Source organism: Falco rusticolus, chromosome 4 (genome assembly GCF_015220075.1).
Source record: "Falco rusticolus isolate bFalRus1 chromosome 4, bFalRus1.pri, whole genome shotgun sequence".
Lineage (NCBI taxonomy): Eukaryota > Metazoa > Chordata > Aves > Falconiformes > Falconidae > Falco > Falco rusticolus.
Window position 1 is genome coordinate 99,563,442 of NC_051190.1, and position 21,940 is coordinate 99,585,381.

The following is a 21,940-nucleotide window of genomic DNA, read 5'->3' on the forward strand; positions in this document are numbered from 1 at the left end:
TTTCCTGGCTGTTCAGAGCATTAAGCATGTACTTGTAAAGTTGTTGACATTTGAGTTCTTTCCTTCGATCTGTAATGAGACAGAAGTAAGGGCCTGATCTATCTTATATATAGCTTCTTGAGCTGATGCCTTTGGCTGGTAATTTCCTGCCTTCCTACAGAAAGCAACACATCACTGTGGTCACTACTATGTAACTGTCATCACTGTGTGCACAGGGACAGGCTTGGTACCAAGTTTAAGATCAAGATCAAGTTTATAGGATAGATATTCAGAGGAGCTTAGGAGGTAAAGGCGAAGTCTGAGGAAGAGGAATAAGGCGAAGAAGGATATTCCTTTTCTTAGTCTTGTATAAGTGAACATTCCTTTATAGGCAAATAGCCTATAAATAGCTTAGGTTTTCTGTAAAGCCAAGTGTTATCTGTACAGGATATTACTTTTAAGCACTCTTTCATTTTAAAAGGCATGCAGAGGTTTGCCTGTGTTAATTAAAAAAAAAAATAATTGTGTTTCAAGGAGTACAGCATTAGCAGAGGCCGGTACTGGAATCAGTTCTGCTTATGATGTTTCGGACATAGTATATGTATCCCCCAATTGCAGATGCAGATGCAGTGATCCTTCACAACCCCAAACACTACAGATGCCAGTGAATTCTGCAAAAAATAGGCATATTTTTAGTACTGAAAGCTTCCCTTATTTATCTGCCAGGATTGAGAATAAAAAGATGCACATTTTGTCAGTACTATTCTCTTAATAGTTGCCAAGAAGGATCTTCTTCTTTCACCTTCCATATTTTATCTGTCCATCAATTCATGCTGCTCACAGGATATCCATTGCTGCAGTGTCTCAGCATTGTGCTTGTTGGAAACATCCAGAATTATTGATCATTTTTCAAAAATATTATCCTGTATCCTTTAGGAAAGTTTGCACAAAATCCAGTGATGCCAGGATCCTTTTGTGAATTTTAGATGTGTGCTTCCACTTGATGTTCTGGACAGAGAAAAGTATCTGTGCAAGCCTGCAATAGCAACCCCACAAGAGCACTTAGTGAATAGCCTATTTATGCCAACACAGCGTTGTGCTGAAGGAGAGCCTTGGGACAGCAGTGTGTTCATTCCCTTTTTCACCCATCCCTCTGCTCATACCATCTTTATGCTTAACATATATCCCCTAAAACCAGAAGAAATACAAAGGGCTAAACAAAGTTTGACAGGATTTTCATCCCAGCTTTTTTCACCAAAACTTCCTGCTTGGTTCAGCTGAAACAGTTTGAACCTATGACAATTTTGCCAGTCTGTTCATCAAAAGGAGTCCCCGGCAAACCAAATATATTTATGTTTTGCTACTCAAGGCAGCATTTCATAGATAAATTTTCTTCTCTTACCCTAAATTTTAAAACTGGGAATTGAAAGCCCGTGACTTTTTCTGTTGTCTTATGTGTTTTTAATTGGTTTAGATCAAACAGGACAAGTTTGCATAATATCTTTTGCAACCTCCAATGAAGATAGGATTTCACATAGTTCTGTTCCTGTGCAAGGAGACTGGATAGCAGTGAGTCTAGGGTGATGTTCTTGGGGAACAGGCAGTAGGCAGTCAGCGTCTTTGCTGTTCAGGTGCTTGATTTAAGCCCCCTCACGGTTTGTAGAAAGGTGGATTTTGGAAGAATGCATTTCATATAGACAAGATCTTCAATTCCCAGCTGTCCTGTATGAAAAGGGACCACTTATCAGTCATTTTAAATTTCTTCCTGGTGTATCCTGTAAATGAAGTATCTTGAGTATACTCTGGGAATCTTAAACTACCTTGTAAATTTGGAATAGTACTTGAGAAGTTACATTGCCATTGGCTTTGTGATAAAATACCGTTTTCATCTACAGGAGATGTGTTATTAAAATGTATGTTACAGCACTGCAAGCAGAAACTGCATGTTCCATTTACTGTCATTTCTTACAAAGGAGAAACATAACCACATTTAAGCATGAATACTTTTATTCAATGAACATGAACAGACTGGTATTTTGAAACTAATTGTGCTTGGATTTTCTAAAAACAGCTTAATACATGACTTCTTTTATACTCCACTTTGGTTTCTTAAAGGCTGAACAAGCTGCTTAAAGCTTCTCCTCCTTAGGAATCTATTTTTCATGTGGCATTTCCATGCTAGTAATAATTCTTTAGTGCCCTTTCCTGTTTCAGACCTCTGTGATTTTATCTATAAAAAAAGAGGTGGTAGTAGCTGGGAAAAGAAACCTGTCAGCTTGTTTTCTCTCATTCCTTTCTGCCCCAATTAAAAAAAAATACTGTGAAATAAAATAATTACTAGAATCATAGAAACTTTCTTTCTAGCTTATGAACCATCTCCAGTGTGTTGCAATTAATGAAAATTTGTTCTCATGCTATACTTAAGCATCTTAGAGAGGAGCATTTGTTTCAGAACTCAGGAGTGTTTCTGATTAAGTCTTGGGGTTTGTGTTTTTTTTAACAGAAAGTGTGTAAAACCCTGTTACTCTGAACACAACAGTCAAGTGGCAGGCAGCTTCTTTGCTCATACTTTCAAGTTCTTTTCTGCTGAGCCAAAATTATTTTCCTGCTTTTGTTTTTGGCTTTCCAGTGCTTTTTAGCTCAGCTTCTCCTCTGCCATCCCTACTTACCTCACATACAGCTAGAAAGGTCTACCAGAGCCATTTCAGTGAGACTCCTTTTTTTCAAGGGTTTTTTTTGAGAGGTGATGTGAATCTCCTTTTCATTTGGAGTCTCCATTGCTTCTTAGTGATTCCCAAAAAGGGGCTTCATTGTTTCATACATTTCTCAGTTGTCGAGAATGGCTATTACATATCCGCTAATGAAAGACAGGTGGACCCCAATCTGCCAAGAAGTATTTTATTTTAATATCGATATCTGGCCTTGTTCCTACATTACCTTGAATTTTGTATCAAACCTACTTTAAAGCAAATACAGGTCTGAGCATTACTTCTTTGTTGGTTGTTTTTTTTTCTCCCCACTGATAACTGAAGGAGGACAATCACGTATCCAAAAAGGATAGATAATATATTGTAATATTCAGGAATGGTACCTTGACTTTTTTCTAGCCATTTCTGTTTCACTTCTTACATCATGGTTAGCCAACGTAATATCAGCGCTTCTAAAGCATATTTTTTTCTACAGATTTTATTAGTTACATTTACTTCCAAAGCCCCCTCAGAAGTCCTTAAATATTTTATTACATCCACAATACTAATAGCATAAATAAGCATATCAGTGAAGTGACTTAAACTGTAGAAAGGCTTTCAGAGCTCAGATGAGATCACAGGTGTTCTTCAGGCCTGGGTCTGTACTGAATCACTGGATAACAGACCTCCCTAAGTTCCAGGAGTCATCCCCTGGAAAAAATGAGAGCAATTACATGGCCTTCTGCTAAGATTCTAGATACCCATAGATGATGACAAAATTATAGAATAATTTAGCCTGGAAGGGACCTTAACATTTTGAATTCAAATGACCTTGTTAACAGGATTTCTCTTAGATGAATATGTAGAAGTAGGGCATAACTATGAAAGATGTTTTAATCTCCAAATCCTGTCCCTAAGCTGGAAGTAAACTGAAACCACGTGAAGGAAGTCTGATTCAAGTGCTTTTAACTGAAACATACTGGAGATTTTTGGCTATGATTTTAAAAGTACCAGTTATTTTTGTGCACCTAACCTGAGGCAGTCTAGGAAGATTTGGCTTTTCAAAGGGGTATGTTCTCAGCACTTCCTGAAAAATCTCTTGGAACAGTCTTAAGCTGGAGGAATCAAAATCACAAGTCTCTGATGAAAAATTTTGGTTTGTGAAGTTATTTCTGTATCTCATCTTTATTATTTTGTTTAGATATATGTCTAGCCCCCACCCCACCCCCCGCCCCCCACCTAGCTGTCTTGTTAAATTTAAAAACACAGAGGCAGGGATCATTGTTCCTGGGTAGGGGCCAGTTAACTGTCGTGCTTGATGAATTCATATGGTATTTTTCAGTACTTCTGAAAGACAGGATCTTCTAACACAGTGAAGAACACATCGCTAAAACACACTCTTGCTAACTGCATTTGATTTTGTAACTTCAGCTAGTATGCTGTGGTAATAAATAGCCAATTTTATGTAAGTGAATGAAAGATTAGGGTTATAACCACTGAAAGGAGTTATTCCTTTTCTACTTTCTTGTGCATTCATTAAATACATTTCTTTATTTCACAGTTTCAATGTGTGGAACTAATGTGTCTTTCCTTAACACATTCACCTAATAGATTTAATATTTGGTATTTATTCAGAGCATTTCCTTCAAGGATTTTGAAATACTTTTCATGTTATATACAATTTTATATACTCGGGACATGAAGCTGTGTAATAACAATACAATCACCTGGAGAGAACTAGAGAAAGTAAAGCCCTAGACTCTGCTGTTACCTCAGATAATACTGCCAAGCACCATTGTTCAAAATAATGAATCAGATCACAGGAAGTTACACAAGTGAGGTAAAAGCATAACAATTTTAAAACCTGTTGCTTACCTTCTGTTCAGGTTTTCAAACTTTTTTATATGTACAAAGACTCACTTTTTTATATATGTGAGTTGAGATATAGTCACAGGACTCCAGGAGGTCAAATGTAAAAATGTTATGATATTTGGGACAAGTTACAACACACTTCTGGTTCAATGCAGGGACATCATCACAGCAGCATAGCCAAGAAATTCTGCACCTTAAGTCCACTTTTTTCTTGGTGCCAGTGAATGGAAAAAGTGATTATGTATGTAAATAATTTAACTGAGATCACATCAGTGTTAGAACCTACTACCACTTGTTCCTGACACTTGACAATGCTACAAGATGGGTGATAAGCATCAATAGATGTTTTCTGTAGGTGATTGTACACCAGAAGATGTTGATTTAACTACATCTGAAAATTCATGGAAATGCACCTATTTTGACAAAAATTTCCCATGACAAATATTTTAAGCAGGATGGGAAATTCTGGTTAGAATGACAGAAAGAAGGAGCAAGCGATTAGTACTGCAAGAGCCTATGGCCCTGAACAGCTGCTGAGATGTGGAAAAGGCATGTGAATACAAGTCATTCACATATTGGCTAATTGCAAGCTGATTTTACCAGTCTTTTCTATTGAAGTAGATCCACATTGTATAATTGAACTGGAGGGAGTGAACAAGAGAGAGGCTGATGCTATCATCTGATATTTAAATGCTCTCCTTTGATGTGGGAAACTCAGGTTCAAAACCTTGCCTTAATAAATATTTAAAGATTTATGCAAAGTGAAACAGCTCCAACGGAGAATAAGAGAGAGGCACCAAGCAGAAGCCTAGAATAACTCAGTGGATAAAGGCTGCCACTGGAAAGTGGGGAAATGGTGGAGCAGGAAGTCAAAGCAAAAAGTGCCCTACCCACAGGGCAGAAATGCTGGTTTCTGTTCCCTCCCTCAGTCCTTAAGAGAAATATGAACAGTCTCAGCTTTGACCTGATACAGAAGCAGGGAGGCTTCTGAAATCCTGAAAGTCCTCCAGGGAGAAGAAAACATTTTCCCTCATTGTCTCATAAGAAAAAGATTTCTTATTTACAAATGCTATCAAGGACAGGTGTACAAGGCAGGATCTTAGAGATATGCAGGATAGCTAGGCTGTTGACCAAGGACAGGAATTAGAATATAGCACGAGTAGCTTAATAACGTAATGTTTAATAAAATTAATTCCCTTTAAAAGGAGCAACAGCTCCTTCTTAGGGATTTCTTGATGAGGATATAAAAAAAAAAGTACTTAGCCAGCTTGCTTGTTGTTACCTTCTTTTAACAGATGGGGAAAAAAAAATGAAAATGCACAGAATTTAACTCCTGGCTCCAAATTATTCTAGGAGTTCCAGACACTGCATCTTGAGCTTAGGTACCTACAAGTCATTTTGGAATATGAAGCGTTTTGTACATACATTTTCCAACTGAATGTGGCAGTAAGATGGTGAGAATTTAATTACATGTAATAAGTTGACATCTTTCTGCAAATTTCATCATTTATTTCAGCTCATACTTGCATAGTGCAATACTGAAATGAAATTATGACTTCAAAATGTGCAATCCACTTCAGTCCAAGATCTGTTTTCAGTGATTTGAATCTCCATTAAGGACCATGCCAGCTTTTTTATACACTACTGGAATTAAGCCTAACACTGCTCTGTGGGCAGTCAGAAAGCAAAGTGTATGACAAATACTGAAGAATTTTCTATCCTCTATGATGTTAACTTGTCTGGAATACAGATTTCTCTCAGCCTTGAGTACTCTCAGACCCGTTCATATAAAAGGTTATTTACATATTTCTCTTTATAATTCCTGAGACAGTTTACCCTGGATTTCATCTTTCCACTTGTGAGTCCCTGCTGACTACTCAGCCTCACCTTAATATCTTGTCTGTTAACTGACTGACTGCTAAGCAGCAACATTTTTCCTTCATCCAGAGGTGGCCTCCCTGGGACAGTTTATATAGCTTTGGAATAATTGATCAAACTGGTAGGTGGGAGCTAGCTTAAAGGGAGATTGACAGCTGTTGCTGACTTACAGAACTCCTCCTGATGATACTGCAGAAACTTGAAAGACAGTGAAGCTAAGTGCTGACATGCTGGTCCACACCTAGTGGAAGTGAATGCTTTTGTGTGCTGTACACCTTGCAAGAGGTACCTCTTCTGAGAAGTCTCCTGAGAATCAGTGTTTCTGTACACAGCAGAGTCATCACAAATTGGAAATATTTCTGTGTTTGCGCGTGAAAGGTAGAGAAAAGTCTTGTGCTGACTGCAGAGCTTCCACAGTTAGCATGCTACATTGGGTGATTTAGATTTAGGCACAGGTCTAATGTATTTTTCATGTGTCATAGCACCAGCTAAGGTAAGTGGTGTAGAGGTCCCTCTTCATCCAAGTAGCTCCGCGAAGCATCCTGTTATTTCATCCAAGTAGCATCCTGTTCCTGCCAACTCCACCACAAACTTTTTGTTAGCTGTACATAGGATAGGTACATACAGATACATTTCTGTACATAAACCACACCTATTTTAAATATAGAGATCTCACACTATTATGCTTACACGGTTTTTTTATCTCAGGTGTTCCTTCTGAGGGCCCCTTCCAAAGGCCATTGAAGGTCAATGGGACATTCTCAGGTGGTTTAAATGATACATCTCCGTTTACTTCAGCTAATATTGACAGTTTGCATTAGATGATACCTCCTAATCTTTGCCTCAGAGAGAATTGTTCTTCCTATATATTACTACGATTAGATTGCATACTTTATATTCATGGAGTATTTCGCCAAGTAGGTTAGACTCCTCTGTGCTGCCTACTTGTCTTGGAAGTAATGTTGCTTCATTTCATAATGACATAATGGTGCCACCTGCAGTCCAGAGCCTTATACAAGTGGTTTCAGATAGTGTGGCTCACAATAATAAAAGCATTGAACACAGGAACAGGAAGAATAACAATAGTCAGTCATTTATAGAAACCATTGCATTTTAAGAAGAGCTGCTTTATTTCTGTTACCATAATAAGAACTTAAATTTCTCGCTATTTGTCTTGAAAGTGAAGCCAATGAAACTAAAATCTTTGCACTGGTGACTTGTTAGGGACATCCAATAAATCTCAGTAATATTATTTTCTGTAGCTCTTTATGATACCAAGTGTGCTGGAACCTGCTAAAACACTTGATTGCAAGTGCAGTCCCTGTGCACACATCATAAATAAGGAAAGCTTGTACCCTGTAAACTGTGTTTGAACCTGAGATATTTTTCTTTTTATTAGCAGGGTAAAATCAGAATGACTAACTGATTAATGTTGTTCTTTTGTGTCTTTCTCATCTTTCTGAGGGGTTTTCTCTTCTTTTTTGATGGGGAAGCCTGTCTTCTAGTGCCAAAGGATGCCCAACTACTGAGTATTCTGCTGTGGTTTCTTTATTACTATTACTTTTAATATGTGGATTTTGATATATTTTCAGTGCTTTTTGTTCCATCTCCTTTTCACAGTTATGTTTTACATAAATGCATGAAAATATATCTCTAAGAAGTGTTGACCTGTGCAGAATCAATGTGCAAACATCCCACTTGGTTTGGGAAACTGGGAGAAGGAACATGATGAAATAGAGTTAGTTCCAGTTGCAGTTGTTTAATAGAATGAATTTGGTATTTATAACTTGGATTTTTTTTTCACTTACTTTTCTTTGTGGGTAGTCTTCAGAGAGTGTCAGCTGACTGGTTAGAATAACTACTTTACTATGCCTGAATAGTCTTCTTTGTGTAGGGTCTCTTTTTTACTGAAATGTGATCATTGTTTAATAGCTAGCCTATTGATACAGTCACGTGTTTTACTTAAGTGTCCTTACTTCCTTTAATCATAGGGAGATAAATGACCCACATAAGGAGGAAATAGTGGTTATAATTACATTGAATTAAATGTTTGATTCTTCTTCCTCTTCCATTGGTAATTATTTTAATGATAGCTTTGTAATTCACCTAGTAGAGTAATGAAAGAATGTCCACACCTACATCATTTTCCTGAATGCACAGGAAATTGCACATTAATGTGACGAAATGTTAACATTAGGGAATGAATTATCAGCTCAGTTTTAACAGACCTCTTTTTATTCACCTCCAGTTATTTATGGCATAATTTTGGTCATTTATGCAATCTAAGAACCTGACAACATATTCAGAGAAGGTACTTGGATACTGAGCGCTGTTACTTCCTACCATTTATTTGAAGCACAAACCTAGAGCCCAGCTATTGAAAGTCTGGTTTTAGAGTACTAGTTACACCCTTTATTGAAGTTTACATTTTTCCAAAACGCTGCATTTCTTTGCATTCTCAAAATACCCAAGCCCACTGCTAAACCCAGTGGTAACAGGCATTGCTACCTTTTTTCCAAAACTGTTTGCTAGTTCCACATGCTATAAAATACTCCAGCATGATGATCATACTATTTTTATCCCATTCTACTTTGCAGTGTCCCTCAGTCTGGGGTGTGTTAGTGGGTAGTTTTAACTTGAGAGCAGGCATTCTGAAATATATAGGGTTTATTTTTACAGAAAGTTAACAGGCAATCAGCAATTTTCTTTCCTTTAATCTCATTGCTTATGTACACCCTGGGAACAGATTTGAAGTGCAGAGAAGGAAACAGAAAATAGGCGGATATGTACAAATGTTTTCATTTTATTCTTCTGTGCTGTTGTGCCATGGAAGCACAAGTATTTTAAGTTGCTCTTCACAACTTAGTCATCTTCAATAACAAAAAGGGGCTAGACCTAGATTTTCTTCAGCTGATGAGAGATGATGGTGGAACAATAAGCAGTGAAGGCCTTCGCTCTCAGTTGCTTTTGACAGAGTAATTCCAAAGTCTTGCATGTGAGCAGGGCTTCTGCTGCTGCTGTTAGGCAGCCATCTTTCGAGGTGAACTGTGGCAACTCCTCAACAGCATGCAGAAACACTGCGACAGTTCAGGGCAGGGAACAGCAAATAGCACTGTTCTGGTCTGAACTGCAGGGGTTGCTGAGATGGTAGAAATGTAATTGCTTGTGCTGGAATCAGGCCAGTAAACAGGGTCAGCATTCTTGTCCTTTGAAGAAGTTTTTTGCCACATCTCAGATGCAGCAGTGGCACATAAGTGTTGCAGCAGAATTTTTTTGCTGCAAGCTTCATTCCCATCCCGAATCTGGAGGGTCGTCCCTGTATTGAAAAACCCACCCTGTACCCTGTCACGTAGGATTCACTCAAATAACAGCAGTGCCATCCACAGTCCAGCTCTGAGTGTCTGTCTTCACTAGGATCTTTTGCCAAAATCTTGGCTCTTTGGAGTAGGGTGAAGGTGTGTATCTCTGCCACCTAATTCATATGCCACTGCTGATAGCCATGGGTCGGTTTCTCTGTTTGGTGCTAATCTTTATTTGCTTATTTTGAAGGAGAAAAGGTGGTTGGATACAGGATTATTTTCAAAACTGCTGAGTATCTGTTAGAAATGTGATAGTTCAATGGAAACAGAGAAATCCTGAAAATAAACTTGATACTAAGCAACGTTACCTTTTGTTGTCACTAGAAAACATGCCAAGAAATAGAATTTGAATGGGTATTTCCTTCCTGAAAATCTTAATGGTTGGCTTCTCACCACTGATTCTAGGCACTTTGGGCTCTTAACTTTGCTGTTTTATGAATATGTCAGAATTTTGTTGACATTGTTTAGTACCAAACTTTGAACCTTCCCTTAGTCACAAGAAATTGCTCACAGATGAAAACAGGGTAAGCACAGAAACTCTTCAAAATATATCATTTCACAAAAATCATCATCTGTTTGTAGATTGTTCAGAAGAGGGAGGGAGACAAAATTAATCAAAATACTGCTTGCACATGCTTTGCTTTGCATAGTTGGTAAAAAAAAGTCACAACAGTGATTTAAGGCAACTACTTTCTACGGCATTCTGTGTGCAGCAGACTATTTGCCTCAGAAATACTGTTAGGCTCACAGAAAGCTGTCAGATTCCTTCTTTAGTTTCAGTATGTGCAGCCCAGTTTCCTTATAAGTCAACGTTTACACGACATCATGTTTCCTTACTCAAGAAGCAGGGAAGGATTCATATAAAGCAAGCTTAATATATTATTTTAATTGTTGATTTGGACTGTATATATATTATATATGTGATAGTATATATGATACTATATATACTATATTTCATAAATTTATTCTATATTATTTACATTAATATAGAACTATAATATGGTACATTACAATATATGTGTATATTCCACAGTGTCTCATCTTCTCCACAGGGGGAAAATCTGATCTCACTAGAAGCTGTAGCAAGCCACTCAATTACCTCATTAGACTTAGGCTTTCATCTGGTTTCTAGATCATTTCACCCACGTGGAGACCTCAATGGTTCTATTTTCTGTGGCATATTTTCTACCACAAGTTTTCTCCCTTCCTCCCATGCCTTTATCTTTACAAAATGTTCTTTCAGAAGAGTCTGCTTCATTCAACCCATCCATATATGCCTGTAACTTAAGGTTTGCCAGTCATCTAGGGTAACTGTGGTGCAGCACTTTGGGTTTCCAGTCTGTTCCTTCCTGATTTTTAAGAGATGTTGGAAACAAACCTAATTGGCAAATATAAGAGGAGCTCCCTGTTCATGTGCCAGTTTTCCTAGTGAGCTCATCCTCAAGTTTTCACCCCACCATACAGCCTGTTTGCTTATCTAAAGTGTCACATCCATTTTTATGGAAAGAAATAAACCCAGAAAATACAGAGCAGTTACTGAGAACTTATTATGGAGAACATTTTTTAAGCACTTGAATAGATGGAAGGGAAATTACAAATAGGAAAGTAAACCTTATAGATTTATGCAGGCAGTTAATGTAATCTATTAAAGTCTTATTTTCTACCCAGTACAAGAACAAAAAACAGAAACCTGGTTACTGTAAGTGTACAAAAAACCACAAAGATCTGAAAAATTAAATTAAAAATACAGTATGTCAGCAGTGTTATGTTTCACAGTTTTAGCTTGTTTGTAAGCTTCCAAGGAAAATATCTGTATTTAGCTGATATGTGTTATTTTTTTTTAAAGATCCAGACACCATGTCATGATCTTAATTTAAGTCTTACTGGAAATCTTCAACACTACATTGCTGCCGGAGCCTGTGGCAGTGCAGGGTTTTAGATTCTTCATGGAAATGCTTTCAGTGTCCATACAGGAGATTAATTCAAAACTAAATACAAAATAAGAGATCAAATAAGACTCTGGCCAGAACACTAACTTAAAAGCAGTGGTGAAAAAGGCTGGAGGTTTTGGTTATAAGTATGTAATCTGTGCACAAATCAAGAGGAGATATGTGGACGGTTCTCCTTCAAGCAACAGTGTATCTGCGTGAGGATGCTAACTGAAGTTCAGAACAACAAAAAAACCCTAGAAATGAGACCATTTACACCCAGTGACGACTGCTACATCAAGTGCGAAATTTTCAGTATAAGTTTCACAAGGATTTAAAAAATCCAGTATGTGAATATGAGGTAAGGTACTGTGACCTTTATTCTCAGACCTTTACCCTTAAATTAAGCTTAGGTTTAACCTTTAACCTTGACTTCTTATGTTACTTTAGCCATTTCAGTTATAGTGGCATATGCATTGGGTCTCTGCTTAATCTAGAAATCTAAGTATTTCATCGCTTCATTTTCTGTAGGAAATGTGGTTTAGAATATAAGTTTAATAACATGTCATATTGCTTCACTTTTTTTAATTAATTTTCTTGTCCACTTTATACTAAAAACTTTCCATGTTTGAAACCTCTGCCAGTCTTAGTTTTATAAATTGCCCATAATTCTGAAGATTCACCTCCACGTATGTTTATGCTGTTGTATCATCCACTGAACAGAGTGACCGGTTCAGGGCCATTAAACCCAGTGCTCTTTGTCCAGTAATTCTTTTGGAATGATATCCAAGAGATGTGTGTAATTAACTCCCCCACTGATTGACAACAGAAAGAACAGTGTTGACAACAGAAAGTAACAGTCACTTTGTATAAACACTCATTATTATAAGTGGTGTTTGGGGACATGCTGCTCTGGTGGGGAAGAGTGTTTTGTACTCTTTCTGCCAAGTATCATCATCTTCCTTTCCTGCTCGGGATATAAGGCAATGGTAGATGGATAAAGATCTCCTGATGTTCAGAGTGCAAGATAAAGCTGACCTGAGCTTTGCTATTTTTAGGAACTGAGAGTAGACAATGGGAACTGGATTGTGTCTTCTCCTGTCTGAGAGCTTTTTGTTATGCTACCATGAATTATGGCAAATTTCACTGCTTTGCCTGCAGCTTCTCCAATAGGTACTTCAGGGAGGCCTGCCCATGAGCAGTGCCTTTTCTGGTACACAGGGATTTGTTACTTAGGTGTGCAGGTATCTCCATTACATGTAATGAGAGGAGGCACTACTGGGTCAGTATGCCAGTTTATCACCTCTCACATAAATTTTGGAAGACAGGCTCTTTTGCATAAAGACAGTCAGTGAACTAAAAGGAAGGATACTCATGAAGAAAACTACCTGAGACATATTAATAATCTCACAAGAGGAGCATTACGGTAGTATTTGCAGATGGTTTTGCTGTTGTTATGGGTTTTTTTATTTTTTTATTGGGTTTGTGTGTATCGTATCTTATGCAAAAAAAGTTGCACATTATGTTATGGGCGATTAGGCCAAAGACATAGGCTCAAAAACTCCAATCTCATTGATTGAGATGGAAGGTCACCATTTTATATTTGTTTTAAAAAGTGCTCCAGCCTGCTCTCTCATTTGCTGGACAGCTACGTCTTCATGAACACAAGCAGGATACTGAAAAATTGTCCCATTTCTGTGTTGCTTATTAAGCTACTAGGGGTGTTTTGGGTGAGGAAATAGGAAAAAAGAAATGAGATTAATGTGGAGTTCTTTGCCCTTAACATAAAGAAAGTGTAGTTTCTAATAAATGTATAGGCATGCATTACAACTGTACAGACCTCTATTTTAGGCCAGTGCACAAATCAAAGTGCACATTCATATCCATGATTAGTAACTGCACAGTTTCTGGTATATATACTGAGGATTTTGTTGCATAAACCTAACTATGACTGCAAAGTAGAAGCTTATTTATGTTGTCACCCTCAAAACCTACAGAGTTATTGAAAATCCAGTTACAAGCTGTCCCTCAATTATGTAACTTACAGCATATTTCTCTGTTTCAGAGGAATATCTCTGAGGTTCATTTGTCAGCACTGAACAGGGTGAAGGATCTATGTTTGAGGCTCCTAGGCACCCTTGTAATAAAAATAAGGGTAATCGACAAGCTATGGTTTTAAGTAATTGGTTTTGGAATGACCCAGATGGTTCTTACTTGCGGTGACCTGTCAAGAAGAGACAACATCCAACTGTGAGGCTTCCCGTCATTGCTGAGCCGCTACCGATGTGCTCAAGTATCTTATGGTGATGTAGAGAGACTGCCTTGGTGATAACAGCTCTGTAAACAGTCCCTGTTTTCATTCAGCAAGAGGTGAAATAGGCTTAGGCTGGTGTCGTATCCACAGCTGTCAATAAAATATGACTCACTCACTCTGATCTTGAATCAGAGAACCTGCCACTTTTTGTAGAAAAGTAAGAATTCGCCTTCCATCCACTCTTCTCTCCCAAGCAGATGATTTTAAAACCAAACTCCCCATATATTTAGATTCCACGGGAAGATTATTTCCCTTTGTGTTTTGACTGTCTTGGGTGCTGTACTTACTGCAGCATGTTGAAGGGAATGCTGAATCACTCACGATTAACCAAGAGAAGCTATCAATGACTGTCTTTCTCAAGTCTCCTTCAACGGGCAAAGGATCTGAATCCAATACAACCCTGTCAACTTTCAAAATACCAATTACCACCATCCATGTACAGGAGGAACAAAGGTATTGATGAAATCCTGGCACTTGTGGAATTTAATAGGAAAGGTCTCATTGTCTGCAGTGCAGCCAGGATTTCACCTAATGCTTATGGAGCAAACTCAGCTGCACTGGTGAATTGATGAGTATTGGTCCATTCAGAACCGAAGATTAGTTTTCAAAAAGGATGAGGCTTTGTAGTCAAGAAGAAAATTTTGAAAGTTGCTTCCAGATGGTCCTCACAGGGGCTGCAGATAGCCTAATAGTATAGGGTTCGAGCTCTTTTCCCCCCATTAGCCCAGGGGGTTTTGAGCAGTTTAGTTTGAAGAATTGAGTTAATCTTTCTAAGAGGAAAAATTCAAATATTGTATCTACAGTGCTCTGAAAAAAGCTTTAGTTTAGTGAGAGGCTCGCAAGAAACAAAGGTTCGTTTCAGCTGCTTCATTCTGTTCTCACTGGAGCCCAACTTCAGAGGAAATCTGAAATGAGCCATAAAAAGTTTATTTTAACTTTTTGGAGAAGAGCAACTAGTGAAAAAAACTGTGATGGCCAGCTTGGATGAAAAAAAAAAAAAAAAAAAAAGCAGCAGAGTGAAGAATTTAATATACAGCAGGAAAGAGCAAATCTCTATACAGGTATTCTCCAGCATGTAACCCAGGGTCGTGATGTCTTTAATTTAGAATTTGGCCTTGGAACATGATGACTGCAGAAACAGGATAAAATGAAGTGTTCTAGCTTTTTTACTGAAGGTTTTGTGTAGCTTTTCTCATACCCAAGTTAGGAGAATGGGTAGGTAGTGGATAAAGGCCTTCCTATAAAAAGACCTTCTTTGAAGTATTCCAAGTGGGGTACATATACTTCAGGGAGGTACAGTAGGAGGTTTACTTCGTTATCAAGTAATAATAACCCTGATGAGAGAGAGAGACTGTTCCAGAAAAAGCACTTTGATGATCAAGTAAATTTTTTTCTGAGGGTTTTTTTTTTCCACTTTCTCTGGCTTTTATGAGTATTTTTTTTCTTTCTTTCTTTCTTTCTTTTTATGTTGTCACTCATCCTAGAGAGTGAACTGAAGAAGAGTTTCTGTTTGTAGCCTTTTGCCACCTCGTACCACCTGCAGCTCAAAGTGATTCTAGAATTAGAGTAGGTCACTGACATTTGGGTCAAGACTTCATTTATTTGAGAGATAGTAAGTGTCACATAAACTCTACCTAAAAATTATTGTCGTGTTATTTTAGTTTAGAGTTGAACTTAGGTAAGAACTTTATAACTGACCAGGCTATAACTCATTACATTCAAGTCCATTACTTATTACATTCAAGCATTCTTCTTCTTGCCTAGCCACAAGATACCTTGTTTCACAGAAATGCCAGGAAAATCCATCCAAGACAGTTTCTGTTCAGAATTTAAACCACTCTTGTTCAGTTCTGTTCCCCCAACACCTAGCTAGGCACTACAGGCAATTAATGGGCAAAGATAGTTCTTTTCCTTGAAAGGTATCCCTTCCACTCCTTACTGAGTATCGGGATAGATACTGAAGTAACAACACACAGAAGAATCTTACGTTTTCAGGAGGACTGTCTAACACTATACCTCCTCAACCAGATGGCAAGGTAGTACCAGCACAAGGCATACTAACGTTTCATAATTGGACTTTGAGTATACACAGAGCTGAAGAAACTCAGCCTGGGAAGACTGGGAATTTTCTAGTTTTTGCTGGCTTTGTGCATGCTATGAACTGCAGTGTCTGGCCAGCTAGGGAAAAACTTAATTGGATTATTTTCAAGAAGTACATTTCCATGGTCTGGCTGTCAGCTGCTTCCAGATAGGATTTAGTCATGAGATTCACTGCCAGTCTTTTAGAAACTAATCTTTGGAGCATGTTTTGGGCTGGTTCATAAATTGGAAGGTTAAGTTACAAGTCTCTCCGTTACCCCTGCCCAAAGGTGCTGTATATAATAATTCTGTCATTGTGACAGTCTAATGGGGACAAATAGCTTGAAGCATTTCCCTAAAGGTGTATAGGGAAAATTATCTCAGTACTTACAGACACCCACACACAAAAGCATACTTTACAGTAGTCAATCCTTTCTCTTAGATTTCCTTGTGATTAAAGCTAGGTGAGCATGGGAAGAATTTTTTTATGACACTTGTACAAGAATTTAGCTCAGTGAAAACATAGTCTGACTTTCATATTGAGATTTGGAACACCACTTTCTTGTCTCAAGTTAGATCACATAAATTAAACTTTAAAACCTGAGTTTGGATCATATGATCTGGATCTGAGGTAGTAATTCTTTTTTTGCTGTTGAATTATCAAAGAGGAAAACTGCCTCACTCTGTGGGAGACATTGCATAGAGAAATTGGTTTCTTTATTTCTAGCCATCATCACATCACGGATTATCAGTATTGGCTGGAGCTGGAGGATGGTCCAGATAATGCTTTTGTGAAATATATATTAAAATCAAAAGTTGTGCAAGTGAGTTTTTGTGATCACACAGAGGTAGGAAGATTAATCTGGCTGCCATCTTCCAAGAAGCATTAGGAAATTCAGCCAGAGGAGCCCGTGCTGTTGTAGCTCCAGTGCCAGTGCAGTTTTTCTTGCATGCTGCCCAGAAGTTCCCTTTGTAGTGAGAGTGTTGCTAAAATCTACACTTGGTGAAAAAGCTGAACAGAAATAAAATCAGGGAGATTTTCCATCTGCATCAACCTGAGATACCTTTTTCTTTTTAAAATCTACCTTTCTCCCTCCTTTCTCCAGTGAAAAGTTCAATTTCAGCCTGAAAGGAAATCTTTCCTTTTGAGCTATTTACAAAAAAAGCTGAAGGAATGAAGATGTGGATACCCAGAAGTGATCCTCTGATGTCCTCTTAACTGAGTCTACTGGTTAGCTCTGTAAGGCACAGCGCCTTGCCTTGAGAGGGCCTGAAGCAGTGTTCCCTCTACCTGCAGTCAGCAGGTATTTTGGGGAGGGAAGAAGCACCATGCAAGGGTGGAAGATGTTCTCCATCACTCCAGTCAGTGCTATTTCAACACCATGCAGCATTGGACAGATGTTTTTATTCCCTGCATTTGAGCCTGTAACCAATAGGTAGGAGACTGAATTCTTTCACCAGTTATCTGAACACTGATTTACCGATGTTTAAAATTAAACATATGGAAAGCCTTCTTAATGAGACTTTTAATAGAGTGTAGTATATAGTACTATATATATATATAGAGAGAGAGAGAGAGTGTGTGTGTATATATATGTAAAATAGGTATACTGTTAATCTTCTGCTTAAGCAACCTGTAAAAGTACACACCCAAAGAGCATATTAAGGTTTGCCTAAAGATAAAGAATGTTTTGTGGAGGATTTGATTTGAAAAGCACATAGGGCCTTCTTAAAAAAAAAAAAAAAAAGGGAACAAACCCCAAACAACTGTAAAGTATATCATAGGGGAATAATTCTTTGGTTCTCACCTCTATTCTTTACCTGATTCTGGATTATTTGTAAAGGTCTTTCCCTGCTTATTTTATCTGTCTGACTGAGTTTTTATAAAAATTCTGAGGTCTAGTATTTATATGTTTCAGAAATACTTTTCACATACAGTTCAAATGCAGAATCATTACTGTGTACAACATGTTTTTGTTGTTGAGAATAACAATACGTTTCTATGGCCAGATGTGAAACTCTGAAAAGAAAAAGAAGTTGTAATGGATGTACTTATAGGGACCACCCTTCTCCCTTAGCTCTAATTGTGCAAATGGCATTGAGATAATACTGTAATTGTTTGTCTTTTCCATGAAGCCAATATGAAGATTAAAGTACCATCTGACTTTCTGAAAGCTAAAGTTAGAAAACCTCTAGCTTGACTGAAAAAGCAGTTGGATCCTGTCGCGACGGAGGGAAGACACAGTCACTCAATATGAGTGATCAGCAGACTTCGTTTATTGTCTCTTACAGTCACCTTTTATGCCTTCTTATAATTAGCTCCATACATATTACAAAAGTTAAGCTCATTATTGGTTAGTTGCCTAAATACCAAGCCCACCCCTAGTTTCTCTTCTGTAGTTTTCTGTTCCCACCTGCAACATTCTTTTCCCACCAAAATCTTCCTGTTATTGTGTAACAAGGACAGCCAAAGACAGTGTATTTTGCTTTACTTCAGATAAGCTGAGAGCGATGTGCATTTTTGTCCAGCCAGCTGGACTATGTCTATGTGACCCTTTTCAGCTAGCCAGTTATCCACAGGATCCCTGTTGGGTGGACGTTTTAAATCTAATTTAACTTTGCTCATCTCCGGTTAAAATTCTAACCACAAATCAGCACTCTGAGCTTTTCCTTCCTCATAAGAGCAAGCATCCAAACAGAATTTTTTCAAAGTACTTTTTCATGGAAGTCTCTGATAACCTTGGGTCTGTTCTTGTATTTATGCTCCAATAGAGTTTAAAGATAGAACCTGGAAAGTAAATCTGGTTGGAAAATTTCACAATAAGGGTTGCTGTTTTTTCTTTTTGAAATAGCCATTTTTTCAAAAACATCTTTGGAAAAGTTGCCAACATTACTAAAACTATACTTTTTGCACATTCATATCAATTTTACTATGAAATTTTGACAAATCTTTTTACTTAACATTTTAGGATCTTAAATCTTATTTTCACAATCATTACAGAAAACAAAAAAATTTTAAATCATGCTTCATCCATGAAATCTATTTTTCATTAAATATTTAGAAAGTAATTTCAATAAAAATTGATGAATTTATATCAACAATAAATTTCTCAGGAAAAGAAAATGAAGCTCTTTCAAGCTCTATGAAACAAAAATGGTAAAATTGCAGGTGATAGGATGGAAAGGTAACAGAAGGCTCAAGAACCAGGTCTTTGCCTGACCAGGAGCTCTTTCAACTGATTCATGTCAGTAGCAATAACAGGTATACTTGTACTCTTTCCCTATAGGCAGTCCTTTGTACCGCTACTGGACGTCTACTATAGGGATCAAAGAAATTTCCCTTGCTTCAAACCAAATCTCTTCCTGGGGCTAAGTGAAACAATGTTGAAAGTTCAAAAGAAAGTTAGACTAATTATTAAAAAAGAAGGAATCTAAATGATAACATCAGTGATGGTATACTGCCTGGAGGAGCTCTGGGTATGAGTTTAGTAAGATCACCACCTGTGTTGCTTCTACAAAGGCAAATAAGGTGCCTGGGCACTTAACAGCATAATAAATTCAGGTAGCTGGCTTAGATGTAGACCTACCTGTGCTTCAAGTCCGTGGACCTCACATGGACAAACATTTGTGTGGAAGATGCTATTTATTAATTTATGGCTGTGGTGAGAGGATGTTAGGTGATAAACATCCATTAAGGCTAACTTTGTGAGAGACCCCGAATGTAGTGAATTAAATTGTTTTAGACAGTCTTTCTCCTGAAACTTTGTTTGTTTTCTTGCTCTCACTCAAAGAATTCAGTCATTTTGCCCATACCTCAAGCTTTCTATAGAGTTCTTCCCTCTATCCTCAAAGTGAATTTACAAACCACTAGTTTGGTGGTGAAAAGGGATTGGCTACAGTGCTCACATACCGGCTTTGACTGGATTATTCAGGCTGGTTAGAAAGCATAGCTGGTGGACATGGAAGTCTGTTTCAATTAAATGTTTTCCTGGAAATATTTAACACTCAAGATCCACCTGAGATCCAATAATTTCAGTTCCCCTTTGGGTGAACTCAAAGTGCCCCTTGGGACCAAGCAACCTTCAAATGGCTTGAGGACTCTCTGAGGTGCTTCTTCTTGTGTTTTCTGACCACCAGTGCTGGGTTAAAAGCACTGAGCCTCATTGAGACAAAGTGGCCTGATAAAACCCACTGTTGTTAAGCCTGGTACCCCACTATTGCAGCCCTGCCACCCCCAGTTATGTTTCATTCCTGCCTTTCTCAGTAGGGAACTCCTCAACTACTTCCACCAGTTCCGTCCTCACCTTACACCCATGCGCAGACCTAGAGGCCTCTGGCCCTCAGTAGGAAGTCGAAGTTCCCCTCAAAGTCATCTGATAGCCAAATGGCAGTACACTCCTCCTGTGACAGTGCAGAGGGCTTTGAGGCATTACTGCTTTAAAAAAAATAGTAAGAAAAGATACTTTGTAGCAGGACATTTTCAGTAAAGGCCTCCTGAATCTGTCAATGTATGCGAGCTTTTATCTAGGGAGACCAATGAGGCTGAATTCAGGATTTTGTTCTTTAAAGTTGTAAGCCCCTTTGTTGTCTTTAGGCCAGTTTTAAAATTAATGTTTAGCAAAGCATGTAGCTATTGCTATGTGCTTCAGTCTTGGCTAGCTGAATTGTATTTAGCAATATCTGTAAAATAAAATTCTCACGGCTCAAACTCATTAACATATTCATGTTTATGCATGAATTTAGGAATTTTTACTGGCAGGGTTTGGCTTGAATATTCACTGTTGAGCAACACTGGAAAAAAAGCCAAGCTAGGGGCACCAAACACTGACATCTATAAATTCAAAGCCATTGCAAATAATTATAACTATTGGTTCACCTTCACTGCCTGTAAAAATGATAATGGTAATTTTTGCCCACAACAACTAGTCTTATGAATACTGATTTATATTTGTAAAGCACTTCAATGAGGTAAGTTACCCTTAATTCAGGACACCATTTGACCATGAACATGCTAATACACACAATCCTGTGTTTTTACACCTAGCAAAAAGATGGAGTCAAGGAATCATTTCTTTCTAAAATACATAAATGTGCTTTCGTCAGTAGCAAGCTGCGTTGAAATTCCGCTTGTCATTACATTTTGATCCAGACAAGGATATGATTTTATTATATCTTGTGATTTCCTTCTGGGTAAAACACTCCACGCAATGCGTATTATAATTTCTCCTGTAGTATTTTTCAATAAAACCTGTTCTCTAGCTAAAGAAAAATGTGCTCTTTTGTTCTTCTCCCCTTTGTCTACCCAGTGCATAGTTTGGGACTGGGATTCGAATGGAAAGCATGACTTCATTGGAGAATTTAGCTCGACATTCAAGGAAATGCGAGGAGCTATGGAAGGAAGACAGGTAAGTTGGAAACCACCCAAGCAGTCTCAATATGTAAGCTTTGTAGAGCAGTGTCCCTCAGACAATACTGTAATGAAGCAAGTGGTATTGCCTCATTGTCTCAGAAGTCAGTTGCTGTGTTGATCTCTCCTTTAAGTTTTACTGTTATCTGAGCATGGTAATCTGAAAATGTAAAAAGCAGCCTTTCCCGTACTTCCATGCCTGAAATACTTAGGGTCTTTTTCTAGTTCACATTCTGCAGGCATTTCTTTCTGCTAAGATTTATATCCTTTGAGCCCAAGCACATGTTTTCTGTGAGTTGCTGTGCTGTTATGGCAAAGCAGATGCACAGTCTGGGTACTCGAAGCATTGCCCTACTGACCTAAAGGCCTCTAATGAGTGAGGGTCATTCTGTCTTTCTCTCTTTCTCATGTGCTGCATTCATTGCTGCCAGCTCTCA

At 38.0% G+C, this 21,940-nt stretch overlaps 1 protein-coding gene across 1 annotated transcript in view; it reads left to right on the forward strand.

Moving 5' to 3' along the window:
• CPNE4 (copine 4) overlaps positions 1-21,940 on the forward strand; it is a 244,814-nt gene that overhangs the window by 165,416 nt on the left and 57,458 nt on the right. The window contains exon 8 of the mRNA XM_037386063.1: positions 21,403-21,501. Coding sequence (XP_037241960.1) covers positions 21,403-21,501 — 99 coding nt within the window. The remainder of the gene's footprint in view (positions 1-21,402; positions 21,502-21,940) is intronic.